Source organism: Artemia sp. Qi Xiang Cuo, chromosome 6, assembly GCF_049724085.1.
Source record: "Artemia sp. Qi Xiang Cuo chromosome 6, ASM4972408v1, whole genome shotgun sequence".
Taxonomy (NCBI): domain Eukaryota; kingdom Metazoa; phylum Arthropoda; class Branchiopoda; order Anostraca; family Artemiidae; genus Artemia; species Artemia sp. Qi Xiang Cuo.
In genome coordinates, this window is record NC_142799.1 from 64267409 (window position 1) to 64287455 (window position 20047).

The 20047-nt window shown below is 32.4% G+C and overlaps 1 protein-coding gene across 1 annotated transcript in view; it reads right to left on the bottom strand.

The window, feature by feature from the left end:
- The window catches only part of LOC148951510 (protein hobbit-like), a 114459-nt gene that overhangs the window by 4507 nt on the left and 89905 nt on the right, over window positions 1-20047 (bottom strand). The window contains 5 exon segments of the mRNA XM_089091135.1: window positions 565-692; window positions 785-961; window positions 2246-2306; window positions 14337-14524; window positions 18776-18985. Of these exon segments, the coding sequence (XP_088947261.1) occupies window positions 565-692; window positions 785-961; window positions 2246-2306; window positions 14337-14524; window positions 18776-18985 (764 nt within the window).

Genomic DNA, 20047 nt, shown 5'->3' on the forward strand with positions numbered 1-20047 from the left:
AGTGATAAGCTAGACACAACTCAATGTCAAAAACCGGCCTGTACTTGCGAAATTTGTAAAAATATTAAACTTCGCATGATGAATACGACTACCACCTGAAAAATACAGCCGTTTTCATTTTGAAACACACAATTTTTTTTTCAGGGCCTTAAAATATGAAGTTGAAAGAAAATGACCCAAAAAATCTTTGATCTATAAAAAGGTCGGGTAAATTTCAGATTTAGAAGAGAATTTGTAAAAATAATGAAGGAAAGAGTTAAAATAGGAGGTAAAATGTTTTAAAAGATAGAAAACTGACAAATTAAAAGCAAGAAATGGTAACCTAAAAATTTTGATCTTTTGGATAAAGCCAAATTCAAAATAGTTTAAAAAAGAGGGCTTTGTCCCCCCCCCCCTCGCTAGAAGACCACACAAAAAATGTATAGTATTTTTCGATAGATAAAAGAACTTAAAAAAAAAACATTTTCTTCCGAACTTGACCTTTCCCGGGAAAATTTTCCTAAGATCCCCCCCCCTCCTATACAAAAATTTTTGTGGACATTTTTCTGAGAAAGCCAATTTTACCTGAAGGGAATTTGTGCAAATATTTAAATAATGATGAGTGAGCGTGAGTGAATCGACAGCCCTATCTCTTTTGGTCCAAATATTTCTATGTTCATCTATTGGAGGAGGGGGGTTGTAACCAGCCACCTCTTAAACATAAGGTTTTGTGGATATTTTTCTGAGAAAGACTACGTTACCTGAAGGGACTTTGTTCAAATATTTAAATCATGATCAGGGAGAGTGAGTGAATCGACAGCCCTATCTCTCTTGGTCCAAATATTGCTATGGTCATCTAATGGAGGAGGGGGGATGTAACGATCCTCTAGCATCGCCGGATCAAGATTATCATCACCATAACAAACATAGGAGATATCACATTTGCACCTGGAGACGATTCTTTGGAGATAGAAAAAAACAACTATAAAAACAAATAGAGGTATATCACCAAAAACAAAGACAGTAAATATAATATTAAATTTAAAATAATAGTTTACAGCATTTACAATGTTAAAAATTATGTATAATAACTCATATTTATAATATTCATTTCAAATGACATTGAAGGACAGGTCCCGGGAGAGTGTTGTTAGTTATCATCTCTCTTTAACCAATTGTATTGCTGTTTCTAAATTTTTTTATTTATTCTGTACTGTTTTTTTTTACTCCAAAATATTAATTTTCTGGGCTTTTGATAGTGATTTTTGAAATATCCATATTATTTTATATTTATTGGTTATTAACCTTTTATTAATGTGATGTAGAGGGAATATTAATCAAATCCTGAAAATTACTATTAATATCCGTTCCTTATCATTACAAATTTCCAAAATATCTATTAACTTGTATCTTTTTACGTAATGCATTAGTGAAATTAAGTTATAAGATTTAATTGAACACAGTCTAAACACATGTTATTATTATTTTTTGTGAAGTTCCATAGTAAAAACAAAGGCGGATAAATCTGCACACATACATCACTTGTTTATTCAGGTCTAGCTTTCTTATTTCTTACTTATTTATCTTTTAAAATTATTTTATCTTTTATTTAATATTTTATTTCATCTTTTTACAATTATTTTACCTTTTAGTTATTTATCTCCTTCATTATGAACCATTTTGATTCTACCTTTTACGTATAGCTGGTGGTCAGAAACTACAAATAAGCTAGATTAGTCTGAAGGTTGTATAAAATAGAGGAGTTCATAATTCAAGTTGTGTTGAACTTTATGACTAAGAAATTAGCAATTTTTTTTATAGGAGTGAAAGAAACTAAAAAAAATCAAGCAAATGGTGGACTGCGGAGTAACTACTCATACTTGTGTTTAATGAGATTTCACTCAAATTCAATCAATGTCTCTGTATATTCAATCGTATACACAGTTGTAGTGTATATATCTTACATAGATATACTTGTGTATATATGTGTGCAAACATGTGTATAGCTATGTGTGTTTACATGTGTATATCTTGTATATCTTATAGTTAAACACAATTCTTATAGATTACACACTATGTTATAGTTTGAGTGCTCATAGTCACTGCTCACATTATTGTAAATACATAGTAAATATAAGTATATATAGTAAATACGTAGTTAGTAAATATTAAAATACTAAAATGAATAGTAAATTGCTCAAATTATTAAGTACAGTGTAAATCAAAGTTAAAATATACACTGGATAAATTTTTTGCTTATTTTCACCCAGATTGTCCTTTCCGAGGGGATTCTGCATCGGCCTATCAATGCAACTAATCAAATGGAGCTAGATATAGTAAATACATAGTTAGTACATATTAAATACTAAAATGAATAGTAAATCGCTCAGATTATTAAGTGCAGTGAAAATCAAAGTTGATTTTTTGAATTGGTTAGGTGGAAACTGACACAACTACAAAAATCTTCAATATTAGGAAAATCAGGAATTTGACTATCAAAGCAAAATATCTTCGATTGCAGTTTTGCATTTTAAGTAGTATTGGTTTCAAAATACAAAAAAAAGAAAAAAAAAGAAAAAAAGTGGGTAAATACTGATAAATCAGCAAAAAATAAGCTAAAACACCTGAAACTAAACAGCTTACGAAGATGGAGCTTTCGTTTGAAGTTTTAATTGTCTTTGCAAACCAACGGATTATGTTTGAAGTTTTCTGGACGAAAAGCGTTGTCAAATTTAACTAATTATTTTTGAATATTATTTCCAAGGTTTAACGTGGCAGCACTGACGAAATTATCGTAATGCCTTAAAAAATTTCATTAATTTGGATCAACTAAAAGAAATATTTAGAAGATCGCGGTTTTCAGGCATGAATAGTCCAAAGATGGGCTCGAAAGGCAAAAATGGTTTAGTTTGGCAAAAATGAGTCCTGGTTGAACTTCGCTGAAGTAAGGATGCCAGGACTGTTTTGAAAAAAATTTCACTTTTTTGGTTTTATTGGTCGCATGTTGTTGTGAGTCTTTTTTCTTTTATATATTTTTGTATTGCTGAGGACGGCCCTTGGACATAGGGCCGAAATATTCATTCAAATTATCTCCACTGTCTTCCAAAAAGTTTTCCCTTTTGTTCTTCGTACTTTTGTTGTTTGTGATGGAAAGGCAGTGTGGTCTTCGTCGCACATTTTAAAAAAGGAGTAAAGAATTTAATAATATCCTATTACGTCGGAAAAATCTTAAGATAAAAAGAAAACGAGACATTAAAAATATGGATTTTATCAAAATTAGTTTCCCTTCGCTCGCTATGGTCGGCAGTGCTGGCCCAGATCTCGCATGTTTGTATCATGAGTTACATTTTATTCTTTAGGTTGATGATTGGGCCTTCGGCCTCTGCAAAAGCCTCAGGTGATCCCCTTTCAATGGCTAAGTCCGACAACTCATGCCTTCGGCCCTCACAAATTTATCTGTACCTCTTTTTGGGGTGGTCGAACTTTTTTAATATAGCTTTCCTTATACCACTTTATGTACTGTAAGTACTGTAAGATTTTTTGTAAGTTATTTTGTTTTGTAAGAAAAAAATTAATTATTATATTCTCTTATTAAAAATGAAATGTAAAATTATCATGTTTATCTTGACGTCGCATTTCTAGTTCTTTTTGGGATCCATTATTATTCTCTTGAATCTAAAATTGTTCTTCAAAAATTTGGTTGCTGGCTTGAATTGTTTAGCTGCTTATTAAATTGAGGGATTAAATAACTGCCATCCACACACTCGTTTGAAGGATAGTATATCAAACAGTAATCTGTACAGAAAGTGCAATTTGATCCCAATGCCTTGGACTATAGTGGAAAAATGATTAAGATTGCTATGTAATTGTTAATGGATGAAGGATAGTGGGTAGCACAAATCATGCGTTTTGGGCATTCAGGGAGATTAAAAGGTTGGACATCCTTGAATGGATCGGAAAGAGGCAATAAGACAATATTTAAAGTAAGTAGGCCTCATGGGAGAGACGAAAGAGTGGAGTTAAGAACAAGGTAGGTTTGGAAGATGAGTTTGCACGGTAGCGTTGGCTTTATGTGGCTTGATGATTCAATAAGTTTTCAGTTATCTATGTGTTTTTATATGCAGGTTTTCAAAAAGATTCGCGAACAAATTCCAAATGGAATGCATGCTGGAGTCATATCTTATATTCTAAGGCTTTTAAAACTGCAAGTCTTTAAATAGTAAACGAAACTTTCAAAATTAATTTACAGACCAAATTAGGTTTTGAAAGCTATTTTCAAGCTCCTACCTCCCCTCTTATTTCTATTTTTAAGGCTTGAAATATTGTATGGAATTGTTATCAAGTAAATAATAATAGAACAAAATATGTTGGTTTTTTAGTTCTATTTAATACTACCGTGTGTTTCTTTTTTACTTTAGATAAGGAGACGAATCTCTTGATAGACTTCTTAAATTTGGACTTGGAATCCAGCCAAATGCTGGGAATCATGTTGCCAAAGCTATTAGTTTGGATAAAGTAATTTATAAGTAAACTCAAAAGCAAAGTCCAAGTTTAACCAGTGATCTTTCAAACTTAGGAAGTAGGGATGGTGGAGATGTTATCTGAAAAACACCTATCTGGGCCAAAATTTGGCTTTTGGGCCTTTTCAAAATATTGTGTTTGCCTTGAAGAATAACCTTGAGAGTTAGCGTAATTTTTACTTCTTCACCACTAGAAAGTATAAGAGGCAAGAAATATGATGAGAAACATTTTGATGTACATAGATACAAAAAAAAATATTTTAAAGTACAAAGAATATGAAAATCAAAATTTTTAACTAAACCATTTTTGCCTTTCGAGCCCATCTTTGGACTATTCATGCCTGAAAACCGCGATCTTCTAAATATTTCTTTTAGTTGATCCAAATTAATGAAATTTTTAAGGCATTACGATAATTTCGTCAGTGCTGCCACGTTAAACCTTGGAAATAATATTCAAAAATAATTAGTTAAATTTGACAACGCTTTTCGTCCAGAAAACTTCAAACATAATCCGTTGGTTTGCAAAGACAATTAAAACTTCAAACGAAAGCTCCATCTTCGTAAGCTGTTTAGTTTCAGGTGTTTTAGCTTATTTTTTGCTGATTTATCAGTATTTACCCACTTTTTTCTTCTTTTTTTTTGATTTGGCACCCAATACTACTGAAACTGCATAACTGCAAGCGAAGATCGTTTGCTTTGAGAGTCAAATTATCGATTTTCCTAACCTTGAAGATTTTTATAGTTGTGTCAGTTTCCACCTAACCAATTCAAAAGATCAACTTTGATTTTCACTGCACTTAATAATTTGAGCGATTTACTATTCATTTAGTATTTAATATTTACTATATCTAGCTCCATTTGATTAGTTCCATTGATAGGCCGATGTAGAATCCCCTCGGAAAGGACTATTTGGGTGAAAATAAGCAAAATATTTATCCAATGTATATTTTAACTTTGATTTTCACTGTACTTCATAATTTGAGCAATTTACTATTCATTTTAGCATTTAATATTTACTAACTACGTATTTACTATATATACTTATATTTACTATGTATTTACAATAATGTGAGCAGTGACTATGAGCACTCAAACTATAACATAGTGTGTAATCTATAAGAATTGTGTTTAACTATAAGATATACAAGATATACACATGTAAACACACATAGCTATACACATGTTTGCACACATATATACACAAGTATATCTATGTAAGATATATACACTACAACTGTAGGCCTATATATGATTGAATATACAGAGACATTGATTGAATTTGAGTGGAATCTCATCAAACACAAAGTATGAGCAGTTACTCCGCCGTCCACCATTTGCTTAATTTTTTTGAGTCTCTTTCACTCCTATAAAAAAATTTGCTAATTTTTTAGTCATAAAGTTAAACACAACTTGAATTATGAACTCCTCTATTTTATACAACCTTCAGACTAATCTAGCTTATTTGTAGTTTCTGACCACCAGCTATACGTAAAAGGTAGAATCAAAATGGTTCATAATGAAGGAGATAAATAACTAAAAGGTAAAATAATTGTAAAAAGATGAAATAAAATATTAAATAAAAGATAAAATAATTTTAAAAGATAAATAAGTAAGAAATAAGAAAGCTAGACCTGAATAAACAAGTGATGTATGTGTGCAGATTTATCGCCTTTGTTTTCACTATGCAACTTCACAAAAAAATAAAAATAATAATAACATGTGTTTAGACTGTGTTCAATTAAATCTTATAACTTAATTTTACTAATGCATTACGTAAAAAGATACAAGTTAATAGATATTTGGAAAATTTGTAATGATAAGGAACGGATAGTAATAGTAATTTTCAGGATTTGATTAATATTCCCTCTACATCACATAAAGAAAAGGTTAATAACCTATAAATATAAAATAATATGGCTATTTCAAAAATCACTACCAAAAGCCCAGAAAATTAATATTTTGTAATAAAAAAAACAGGACAGAATAAATAAAAAAATTTATAAATAGCAAAACAATTGGTTAAAGGAAAGATGAAAACTAACAACATTCTCCCGAGACCTATCCTTAAATGTCATTTGAAATGAATATTATAAATATGAGTTATTATACATAATTTTTAACATTGTAAATGCTGTAAACTATTATTTTAAATTTGATATTATATTTACTGTCTTTGTTTTTGGTGATATACCTCTATTTGTTTTGATAGTTGTTTTTTTCTATCTCCAAAGAATCGTCTCCAGGTGCAAATGTGATATCTTCTATGTTTGTTATGGTGATGATAATCTTGATCCGTCGATGATAGAGGATCGTTACATCCCTCCTCCTCCATTAGATGACCTTAGCGATATTTGGACCAAGAAAGAAAGGGCTGTTGATTCACTGACTCTCACTCATCATGAGTTGAATATTTGCACAAATTCCATTCAGGTAACATCGGCTTTCTCAGAAAAATATCCATAAAACATTTTGTTTAGGATGAGGCTTGTTACATCCCCCCTCCTCCAATAGATGAACATAGCGATAGTCGGACCAAAAAATAAAGGGCTGTTGATTCACTCACGCTCACTCCTCATGACTTAAATATTTGCACAAATTCCCTACAGGTAACATCGGATTTCTCAGAAAAATATCCATAAAACTTTTTGTATAAGAGGGGGGGGGATCTTAGGAAAATTTTCCCGGGAAAGGTCAAGTTCGGAAGAAAATGTTTTTTTTTAAAGTTCTTTTATCTATCGAAAAATACCATACATTTTTTGTGTGGTCTTCTAGCGAGGGGGGGGGGACAAAGCCCTCTTTTTTAAACTATTTTGAATTTGGCTTTATCCAAAAGATCAAAATTTTTAGGTTACCATTTCTTGCTTTTAATTTGTCAGTTTTCTATCTTTTAAAACATTTTACCTCCTATTTTACCTCTTTCCTTCATTATTTTTCCAAATTCTCTTCTAAATCTGAAATTTACCCGACCTTTTTATAGATAAAATATTTTTTGGTTCATTTTCTTTCAACTTCATTTTTTATGGCCATGAAAAAAATATTGTGTTTTTCAAAATGAAAACGGCTGTATTTTTCAGGTGGTAGTCGTATTCATCATGCGAAGTTTAATATTTTTACAAATTTCGCAAGTACAGGCCGGTTTTTGACATTGAGTTGTGTCTAGCTTATCACTCGTTTTCAATTTTATTGTTTATAATTGTTTTAACGATAGTCTTTGCAGCTGCTCATTTTTGAGGTTCTACCTTACGTTATGATTTGATACATTCCAACATTATTGTCACGTGGCATATGTATTATAAAAAATACGACAAAGCGGGATCAATAAAAAAAATATAACCACTCTGTCCCAATGCCCCTATGCTTATCTTTTCACTTTAAACCTCCCTTATCCCCCCGATCTCCCATTCTCCAAAAAATCTGATGTATATTGCCACACTCATGCACTCCCTTGCACTCCTTTCCCATACTATATCGTATAATGTTCTGTATTTAATGTTATTACATATCAAATTTCCTGTTTTGGGCATTTATTCTTCTTTACTTCAAATAAATTGTCATAAAACTTCTGCTTGTCCTTGACCGGAAAATGCTGCTTAGTATTTGCAATCGTAAGTTGGAAGTAAAAATTTCATCTATCTAGTTCTAAATGTTATTTTTGTTATAAATGTATTAGTGAAATCTTTCGCGAATGAAACTTAGAATAATTATTATCCTTTAAACCCACTCATTGCAATGTTATTTTCTAATGCAAGCTGCGGCAGAGGCATAAGTTTGTAGCGAAGAAGACTAAGAAACATATAGAGTTTTCAAATAAAAAAAATAAAAAAAATAACCTGTTACACTCTAATAATAGCATAGGAAAAAGAAGCTCTTTTGGATCGATGCTTATTGTCTATCCTAAGTGACAAAACAGGAACATAGGAAAGTGTGATGAAAACTGTCAGGAAAAGAAAATGACAGAGTTAAGAACAATGAAAATGACCTTGCTACTGTCGAGTATGGAGTGAGGCTTTCGGTTCCATGCCCACCTCTCTGAATAAATTTATTTCTTCCAAAATGATTGTATTGTTTCATATAACTTGCCTATTTTTTTTTTTTTCTTGGTATGTATACCCCTGCCGGTCCCAAAAATTGAACTCCTTCTTACCTGCCTATATCGCCCAATTTTGTTGGTTTGAATTAATAGAAACGACGGATGACAGGAGTCGACTGTACGACGACTGTCGACTGCACGGATGACACACGTCGAATATAACATATTTGTTTTAATTTTCAAAAAAAAATGTTGAGACCTTTATTTGACAAATTTGATTTGAACAAGTCATCCGCCTTTTCTTGTATTTTAGCCTTTCTTTGTTTTTTGTCTTCTGTATCACAAATATCGATTTTATGTTAGGCCTAGACCAAAAGTTAGTGTGCTGCTAATTTTCTTCCTGTTGTTTAAAAATGTGTTCAAATCAGTTGGTTCGCCTTCATCTGACTGTTAAAAAGCGGTAACGTATCGTATTTTTAATTTTTATGTCTTATTTGTAGTACAAATATGATCAGCTTGAACTCTGAGGAGCAATTGTTTTCTGGACAAAGCTTTCTCCAATATTTAGTCAAACAAAGAAAAATAATGGAAGAATGATTTATATACTTCTCACTACTATAGCATCCAATGCCTATTATAATAGCTGTACATTTAATATTTTTGGTTACTTAATGGTTTTTAATTTAGCATTTAATTTCTACTTAATTTAATCTTATCCATTCAATTTAGTATTAAATTTTTAATCTAACTTATATATTTCAATGGTTTTGATAAAATTTTCACCCATTTTGAACGAATTGAACGACTGCTGACATACAATTTAGTACTGATTTGGAATAAATTCTGTAAATTGTACCATTGTCCAAAACGTGGTCGTTTATCTTTACTAATACTGCAGCAAAACCGATTTTAGCGAAGTGGTCACATTCGCGGCCAGAATTCGGTCGCGTCCAATATGCAATGTCACTGTCGAACCATTGTCACAATATCACTATCGATCAATGACAAAATCATCGCCAAAGCCTAAAAACTCCCGTCACGACTATTTACTCGGTACTTGCCTATTACATCGACCACACCCAAGAAGTAAAGTTAGGTTAATCCTAATGAATCATACCAAAATATGATGAAAATATAATATTTTATTAACAAAATTATGGAAACTACAACTGGGAATTATGGAAAGCACGCCGCCTGGAACGCATCATATTAAATACCTAACCAATTCTATATATTAAAAATTTAATTAAAATATTTAACACTTTTCGTGAATTAAAATACTGCTTATGACAGACAACTTAGTATCGACTTTGAACTAAATTGCCGTAAATCGTACCATTGTCCAAAACGTGGTCGTTTTTCTTTACTAATACTGCACCCAAACCCATTTTATCCTCGGTACGAATTGGTCACACACGCGGCCCGAAGTCGGTCGCGGCCAAAATGCAATGTCACACTCGAACCATTGTCACAAATTCACTATCGAACAGTGACAAAGTAATTGTCAAAGCCTAATTGGACGCGACCGTCATGACTATTTATTCAATCATTTTTCAAATTAACCGAGCTTGCCAAATAAGTTTAGCAAATACCCTCAACTGCAAATACTAATGAAACTTGATACATTACCGCAAATATGTCGTTTTAGTTATACTCTTGAAAAGTATAGATATTCGATGCACAAATATTACCGATACAAATATTAACGATAATTTTGATGCACAAACTGTTATAGAAACAAAGTGGTTGCACTTTCCTGGGACATGATTACGTCCGAGATGCTAAGATTTGCTTTAATTAAATTCATACCACACTTGTTTGTACTGTCTTTATGATTTTTTTTCTTTTTTATATCTTTGATTTTAAATTTAGAAAATACTCCAGACTACAAATACTACTCTCTACTAATACTTGATACCAATACAACTACAATACGAATACAAAATGCTACTGATATCTGATACGATACCATAAATATGTAAACTCATCGGTACAATGTTGATTGAATGATGCTGTTGAAAAGTGTCGATATTTCCCATGTCACAAATATTACCCTTTTCTGAAACATGTCTCTACCATTGTCTGAAATATCAGATATTTTATTCAGTTACCCTTTCACCGTCGCATTGATAGCGTTCCTTTTTTACGGTTTCTTTTTTGTTTATTTTAGTGATTGTTTTTACGGTGTGTTTGTTTTCTATTTTGGTACTGAGGACGGTTGAGCGGAGGTTTCTTTCGAAATATTTACATTATATTTTCATTTTCACCAGCTGGAAATATCCTCTATGACTTGCCTTAAGTAAATAAATGTCACCCTTTTTTGTACTGTCTTCATGATTCTTTATTTTCGATATTTTATAGTATGCAATGGTTCTGGACGTCATTAATAATTTGATTCTATATGTTGAGCCACATAGAAAGACCTTAATGGAGAAGCGACAAAAGATTCATTTCCAGTTGCAGCTTTCTAATATTGAAGATCAAAAAAAGCCAATTCAGCAGTTACAAAATCAAATTAGTCTCCTTCTGTCCCAGTTAAGACGCCTCGAAAAAGAGTCCTTTTTTGTCAATAAGGCCCTGTTAGAAAATCAGGCTGATGAGAAGCTGGTCAAGGAAATTGAAGCCCTTGAGAAAAAGGTTAGAACTATTCAAATAAAAATTTTAGTCAAATGGAACTGTCATAAGAATAGATTTTGTGAAGTTTCCTAGATGTACGGTTTTGTGATGCAGAAGCTGCATCCGGATTTTTTATTTTGTTCTTTATGAAGATGGTGTATTTTGCCACACCCTCAGATAATTCTTTTCTTCTCAGCAAAACTGTGTCCAGGGGGGACTACCAGTTTTGAACCCCCCCCCCCCCCCATCCCAGTATTTTGTCTGATCCGTAAAAACTAAAAAAAATGCATATAAATATATTTTTGATGCGTTTTTTTAAATTTTCTTTTGTAAGTCTTTATTCCAGCACCTTTTGTAGTTTCTCTGTGAGTTTTTTTGCTTAGTTTTTTTTTCATGTTTGAATTTACACAAAATATTTAATAAACCGATCAACGAAGGGGTAAGCAAATCACTGTTATTGGTGCTAGTCTTAGGGTGAAAGAGGAATTGGGCAACAGAGCAACCCTAACAGTGACAAAAAAACAACTGGTATATGTTATTGAATATTTTCGAAGGAAAGTTATTTTAATTTTAAAACGGTTGCTTGATAGTACCCTTTACCTCTGTTACATGGTGTTTTGCTAAAAATGGAAATACTCAGGTACTCCAAGGCAAAAAATTAAACGAGGAACGTAAAGATTTCTAATCCGTAAAGATACAGTCATACTAGTTACTGACAGACTGCAGTTAAATTATAGAACTTATAAAGTCAACTCATCCAAAGACAGCATTGCCAAAACACCTGGGCCTCATCTAGGACATTTTCCAGGCTTAAACTCGTTGGAAATTAGGGTAGTTTCAACTGATATCAATTTTTAACACGCTAGAACTACTTTGTCCTGATAATGTTTTGGGCAATTACTGTTGTTAAAAAGAAACAACACAGTTACACAGAATACATCCAAACAACAGCAAAAGTGGAGTCTGAAGCACACCATACTCGCAGCACGAATCTCAAAAGATAAATCTAAAAATCTAAAATAATAAATCTAAAAAGATATATGTATAAGTGCATATGTATTTTCTCCTTTTTTTTAAACAGTTCCTAGTTGTTTATAAAAATGTTTTTGAGCCGGTCTTGAGCTAAGGTGAATGTTAACTCAAAACTCTAAACTAGGCGTACGGAAATATGTGTTATGCCAATCATGTCTGGTCTTCAGCGCCTCTTATTAAGTAAATGTGCCTCTGGAAATACGACTAGTGAACAATTATCCACTTGAGGGACCTTTCTCACTTTTTAAATTATTTTCAAAGAATTGCGACAAGCGCAAGTTTGAGATGTGCCCATTTGTTTTTGAAACATCAGTATGAGATTTGTATGCGTTATTTGGCTCACAGCAGCCGTGAGACAACTCTCTTTGGGGATTAATTTCATGTCTTTTTTAAAATATTTATCAAACTAAATGTTCAAGCCAACCAATAAAACTCTTGTGCGTCATCTTGCTCAGGCCAATATTACTTCATTTCGCTCACATTCATATTATTCGACTTTGCTTTCACTTCACTTTGTATACACTCGTTTTTATTCTATTTTCCAAAAACCATATTGCTCTCTTTTTTTCACTCATATTGTTTAACTTTTCCCACAGTCATATTACTTTACTTTGTTTCACTCATACTGTTCATCTTTGCTGACAGTCATATTACTTTACTTGGATAAACTGACATTACTTCCCTTTGTTCCTACTCGTACTGCTTCTCTTTACTCACACTCATATCACTTCACTGTGGTTACATTTATGTTATTTCACTTACTTTGTCCTCATTTTACTTTTCAGTTGAATTCGTCAACAGTCAAGTTTTGCTCAAAGGTTGTGAAACCAAAGGGTATCTGATCTTAAGTGCCGCCATAGCCCAACTTTTAAACAGAGTTCATGAGCCAGTTTGGAAGGATCAGACACTGGTGAGTAAAACATCGTGGATTTGCAACTTAGAAGGTTTGCAGTATTATGCCACTGTTAGTGCAGGCAGTAAGGATGATTTGGAAAGTAAGTACCTGTGATATGTAAGCCCTAGGGTATCTTAGATATAATGGGAATTTATTTTAAAAGTTATCTTTTATACATTTTTTGGGTCGTCCCAAATATGCTAATTTGTATTGGGGTTTATTGTAAATATAATGTGGTAATGTTTATTTTTTTTTTGTTAGTGTTGCATAGAATTTTAACTGCTATGTTTTTTCTGAACCATCGATAATAATAATAAAAAAAACACAAATTTCGATTTACATTTTAAGTTGATGCTGGTTTCCAAAAAAAAGAAAATATTTTGAATTTTCATATGTAAAAAAAGAAAACTAGGCTAAAGTAAACATATTTAACAAGACATTTAGACAGGCTATGAGCTTACTGATGAGAAATAATCCGCTTACTCTCTTTGAATTTTACTGAATATCGACAGGTTTTCGCTTCCTGATTTTGCTGATTTTCCTATTTATTTTCCTACACTGATTTATTTTCCACCAGTGATTTATTTTCCTGTTTATTTTCCTCCGCTGATTTTGCTTCTAACTTTATTTTTTACACTTCTGAAACGTTGGTTACAATAGGACTTAGTGGATGTTATTGGTGTTGTTGTTCTGCTTTGAGGTGGATTGCCTTTTGTATCCGTCACTTTTTACGGGTGGTTGCCCCGAAAGTAAGAACACTTACTTGATGTTCTGTAGAATACTTTTGGGCAATTCAGACAACCTAAATACTCTGTAATATATACCAAGTTTTGAGTTTCACACTTTATTTTCTTATCATTTTCCCTCTTTAATTTTTTCTTTTTTAGATTTTTTTCCTAAAAGTTTTCTTCTTGAGATTTTCCTTTTTAAATTAAGAAAAAACCTCGTTATTTTTTCTTTCTGTGATTTTTCTCTTTAAATAAAGAGGGAACCTTCACTCATTAAATTTTCCTGTAAATTTTCCACTCATTAAAGAGTCCTGGTTGAACTTCGCTGAAGTAATGATGCTAGGACTGTTTTGAAAAAATTTCCACTTTTTTGGTTTTATTGGTCGCATGTTGTTGTGAGTCTTTTTTCTTTTATATATTTTTGTCTTGCTGAGGACGGCCCTTGGACATAGGGCCGAAATATTCATTCAAATTATCTCCACTGTCTTACAAAAAGTTTTCCCTTTTGTTCTTCGTACTTTTGTTGTTTTTTTAACATTATTTTTATTATAGTTGTCTTGATCATTAATCAAAACTCTTACTTGGATAGGGGTATTATCCGGGTCGTTTGAAGGTCCTACAGTTTCACTCACAAAAACACCGACAGACAGTCCTGATCCTACCAAGTCTAGTATGTGCGATACCTCTTTTTCACCAATATGTTCAACACCAAGCCACATAATTGCTGGAAGCCAAATAAAAATTATTCCCTATTTGGATAAGACTAAGTTTGACTATATACTATAATAAGTGTGACTATAATATATTATAGTCACTTGACTATAATAAAGTGAGTATATAAGTGTGACTATAATACGAATTATTGTACATGGTGACGCCGAACTAGGTTATAACCAGTTCGAAAATAAAGATAAATGCATAGAATGACGTCTTAAAAATAGACCAAGTATAGCCAATACCACAAATTGTTAATATAGCCAGCGTTCAAAAGAAAAAATATATTTATGCATCAAAACAGATTTTGAGTTGAACTTAACGTTAGTATACCATTTCTCATATAAATGATATATCTTGTATATAGATGGTTTGTGTAGTAGACCTTTGATATAAGAACATCCTTTGCTCAGATTTCTTATCTTTTTGTGTCAAATCGAAGATATTTTTTGTTTTGGGTAAGCAAAAGCATAGAAAAGGTCAGGTGAACAAACGCAGAAAGCCGCAATTCTGGCTTCCCTAAGGTGCTTGAACCGTGCTCAGCTAGTTATTTAGGTCTACCTCTGTATTATCACCCTTAATTGCAACTGTTCTTGTTGGATGCCTGGTTGCAATTTTATCAGCTCTTGTATTGTAAAGCGAAGCCATTAAAAAAATAGGGTGAGCCGTAGTTTTTGTTTTGTCTTTTGAAGATACTAAAACTTGTTTTAAAAATCAACACGAGGGGGGGGGGAATTAAAAAAAAAATTAAAAGAATGTATCTCAAAATTAGAAAGCAAATGCCCCTACAACTTTACCCCAATTGGTACCCCTGGTGTTGCAGTAGGACTTCCATAAAGATCTCTGTCTACAAAGATCTGTGTATGCTCTCACATCAATGGACTAACATCATACCTAGGTAAGCCTTAAGATTAAAATAGAATTCACCCACTTCCATTCCTTCCAAGCATCAACAATGACAATTTTCTTAAAAATAAAAGTTTACACTTTGCAGCAAGTAATGCCAAGAAATTTCATTTTCCGTTAAAAAAAAAGACAGTATTTAAATATCTTATTTATTAAACTTGTCTCCCCTAAGTTAAAAATACAGTTTATTTAACCATTGATTATAGTAAGGAAAAGGAACTAATATCAATTAATGTTTGTAGTGGTGGTGAAATGTTCGATTCGGAATATAAATAAATCAATAGATGGTGTTTTGAAAAGTAGCCTAGGCAAATCGTATTCCACAGGTCACATACTTTTTCTTTAATTTTCTAATGTACAAGTAACTACCCAAATACATTTTCAGTATTTGGGTAGTTATAAGAAAAGTAATTCAGTAGCCACTGCAATATCTTGTCCTTGAGTTTCTGTAGGTATAGTCACTCTGGATAATACTTAGTGGAACCTCAAAAATGGTGCAAAATATGGGGATACAGACTCACCACTCACAACAGCTACCCAGCTGTTGTGACTGGTGCCCTTTGTCATAAGCAATCGAGGAGCAACTATCGCTCTTTACACTAAAGTTTGTCATTTTGTCACAATTATTTAAGAAACTTGGCTCAAACACAAGGGCTATTTAATTTGAATGAATCATACTCCTAAAAAACTTTAAGACTAAAGCATAAAGAGCAAAGGTTGAGGAAGGGGCAGCCCCGTTCATATACGGAATAATTTCTACTTTTATTCTTCAAATTTATCAACAACAAAACAACTTTAAAAAAATCATAACGTGATAAAAAGTTTGCCAAATAGGACCACTACCGCCTCAACTCTCTAAAAGGTCAGTAGGATTTTCTTTTTAATGGAAACAATATGTCTTAAGAACAGTATGTTTTCTATTTTTAAAAACATGAGAAAAAACAACAACAAAGAACAAAAATTAAACAAGAACATCATAATGCTAGAATCAGAACTCAACATGCACATAATAGGCCAATAAAGATTGATCAGGTGGGCAGCTTCACTTACCTTAGTAGTATTATTAGTGAAGATGGTGGAAGCAGTAAAGATGTTAAAAGTAGAATAGCCAAGGCTCGGGGTGTTTTTCTAAAGTTGAAAAAAAGTTTTAACAAACGGGAAAATAATTCAATGAACCAAGCTTAGAGTATTGGACGCCGCAGTGGTGATATTGGCCAGGTATAGCCGTTAAACATGAGCACTCCAAAAAGCGGACAAAGACTTGCTTCATGTTTTCCAGAGAAATCGCTTAAGGATTGTTCTCGGTACCCGGCTGACTGACCGTATTTCAAATAATAGGCTATACGAAAAATGTGGTTCATTACCGCTCTCTAGGGCTATAATGAAAGAAAGGTTGAGGTGTCTAGGGCACGTTGTACGGATGAAGGATGACAGATTGCCGAAGATTGTTCTTTTCGGCAATATATAATATATAAACGGAATGCAGGTCGTCCTCGTCTGGGGTCGGAGGACGTCATAAAGAAAGATTTAAAGGAAATGGGAACTTCGTGGGCAGATGTAAAAAGGTAAGGTTTGAATAGATTAGGATGGAGGAGGAGCGTGCGTAGCTGTGTTGGCCTCAGGTGGCTTGGTGCTGCGGTGAGTTGTTAGTAGTAGTCTATTTAAAAAATGTCTGTGATCATTCCTGATTACGTGATGTTGTTTTGTGGTTGATAATATCAGACACATTATTATGAGTTGCCAAAAAAGCATGAAAGAGAATGAGATTATTTTCTATATTTTTAATCGTAATAGAATTATAATTGAATTAGTTTTTTATTGTAAATGGAAAGGCAGTGTGTAGTAGTAGTACTAGCAATTTATCAGAGGCAACAGAATATACATAACCACAATACTAGGGGTACGAATGATTATTATACTTCACCTGTAGTGTCTGCCAAGTCTAAGTTTTCTTTTATTATGAAGTATAAAGTTATGAAATAACTGGGAAAATGAAACGAAGAAGATAGAAAATTGAAAGAAAAATTATTAAGTAAGTATGAATTTCAGTTTTGTTTATTTTGGAGGAGATTTGATTTGATTCGATTTATATTAAGTTTTAATAGTGTGTAGGTTGTTGAGCCAGACTCCAAAGTATGGACATGATACGTAGTTGCTGCACCCGTAGTATTAATATTACTTTACATATTTTACATTTTTTTCTTTTCTTTTTTTATCTGTCTTTTTTTCTTTTTATCTTTCTTATTATAGTAGATTTAAATGATGTTATATGTATGTGTTTTTTAGCTGATTCACCCACGTCAACCATTTGGTTTTGGGTGAATCATATGATTTTTGTAAGTAAATTGTTGTTAAGGTTAAGTAAATACATCATATCATATTATAAAGGAAATTTAAAGGAAATGTCCTTTAAAGGAGATTTAAGAAACAGGAAAATTTAATGAGTGAAGGTTCCCTCTTTATTTAAAGAGAAAAATCACAGAAAGAAAAAATAACGAGGTTTTTTCTTAATTTAAAAAGGAAAATCTCAAGAAGAAAACTTTTAGGAAAAAAATCTAAAAAAGAAAAAATTAAAGAGGGAAAATGATAAGAAAATAAAGTGTGAAACTCAAAACTTGGTATATATTACAGAGTATTTAGGTTGTCTGAATTGCCCAAAAGTATTCTACAGAACATCAAGTAAGTGTTCTTACTTTCGGGGCAACCAACCGTAAAAAGTGACGGATACAAAAGGCAATCCACCTCAAAGCAGAACAACAACACCAATAACATCCACTAAGTCCTATTGTAACCAACGTTTCAGAAGTGTAAAAAATAAAGTTAGAAGCAAAATCAGCGGAGGAAAATAAACAGGAAAATAAATCACTGGTGGAAAATAAATCAGTGTAGGAAAATAAATAGGAAAATCAGCAAAATCAGGAAGCGAAAACCTGTCGATATTCAGTAAAATTCAAAGAGAGTAAGCGGATTATTTCTCATCAGTAAGCTCATAGCCTGTCTAAATGTCTTGTTAAATATGTTTACTTTAGCCTAGTTTTCTTTTTTTACATATGAAAATTCAAAATATTTTATAATTTTCTCTTTCTTTTTGGAGACCAGCATCAACTTTAAATGTAAATCGAAATTTGTGTGTGTTTTTTATTATTATTAACGATGTGTCAGAAAAAACATAGCAGTTAAAATTATATGCAACACTAACAAAACAAAAATAAACATTACCACATTATATTTACAATAAACCCCAATACAAATTAGCATATTTGGGACGACCCAAAAAATGTATAAAAGATAACTTTTAAAATAAATTCCCATTATATCTAAGATACCCTAGGGCTTACATATCACAGGTACTTACTTTCCAAATCATCCTTACTGCCTGCACTAACAGTGGCATAATACTGCAAACCTTCTAAGTTGCAAATCCACGATGTTTTACTCACCAGTGTCTGATCCTTCCAAACTGGCTCATGAACTCTGTTTAAAAGTTGGGCTATGGCGGCACTTAAGATCAGATACCCTTTGGTTTCACAACCTTTGAGCAAAACTTGACTGTTGACGAATTCAACTGAAAAGTAAAATGAGGACAAAGTAAGTGAAATAACATAAATGTAACCACAGTGAAGTGATATGAGTGTGAGTAAAGAGAAGCAGTACGAGTAGGAACAAAGGGAAGTAATGTCAGTTTATCCAAGTAAATTAATATGACTGTCAGCAAATATGAACAGTATTAGTTAAAAAAATTAAATTAATATTACTGTGGGAAAAGTTAAAACATATTATTGAAAAAAAGAGCAATATGGTTTTTAGAAAATATAATAAAAAAGAGTGTATACAAAGTGAAGTGAAAGCAAAGTCGAATAATATGAATGTGAGCGAAATGAAGTAATATTGGCCTGAGCAAGATGACGCACAAGAGTTTTATTGGTTGGCTTGAACTTTCAGTTTGAGAAATATTATTAAAAAGACACGAAATTAATCCCCAAAGAGAGTTGTCTCACGGCTGCTGTGAGCCAAATAACGCATACAAATCTCATACTGATGTTTCAAAAACAAATGGGCACATCTCAAACTTGCGCTTGTCGCAATTCTTTGAAAATAATTTAAAAAGTGAGAAAGGTCCCTCAAGTGGATAATTGTTCACTAGTCGTATTTCCAGAGGCACATTTACTTAATAAGAGGCGCTGAAGACCAGACATGATTGGCATAACACATATTTCCGTACGCCTAGTTTAGAGTTTTGAGTTAACATTCACCTTAGCTCAAGACCGGCTCAAAAACATTTTTATAAACAACTAGGAACTGTTTATAAAAAAGAGAAAATACATATGCACTTATACATATATCTTTTTAGATTTATTATTTTAGATTTTTAGATTTATCTTTTGAGATTCGTGCTGCGAGTATGGTGTGCTTCAGACTCCACTTTTGCTGTTGTTTGGATGTATTCTGTGTAACTGTGTTGTTTCTTTTTAACAACAGTAATTGCCCAAAACATTATCAGGACAAAGTAGTTCTAGCGTGTTAAAAATTGATATCAGTTGAAACTACCCTAATTTCCAACGAGTTTAAGCCTGGAAAATGTCCTAGATGAGGCCCAGGTGTTTTGGCAATGCTGTCTTTGGATGAG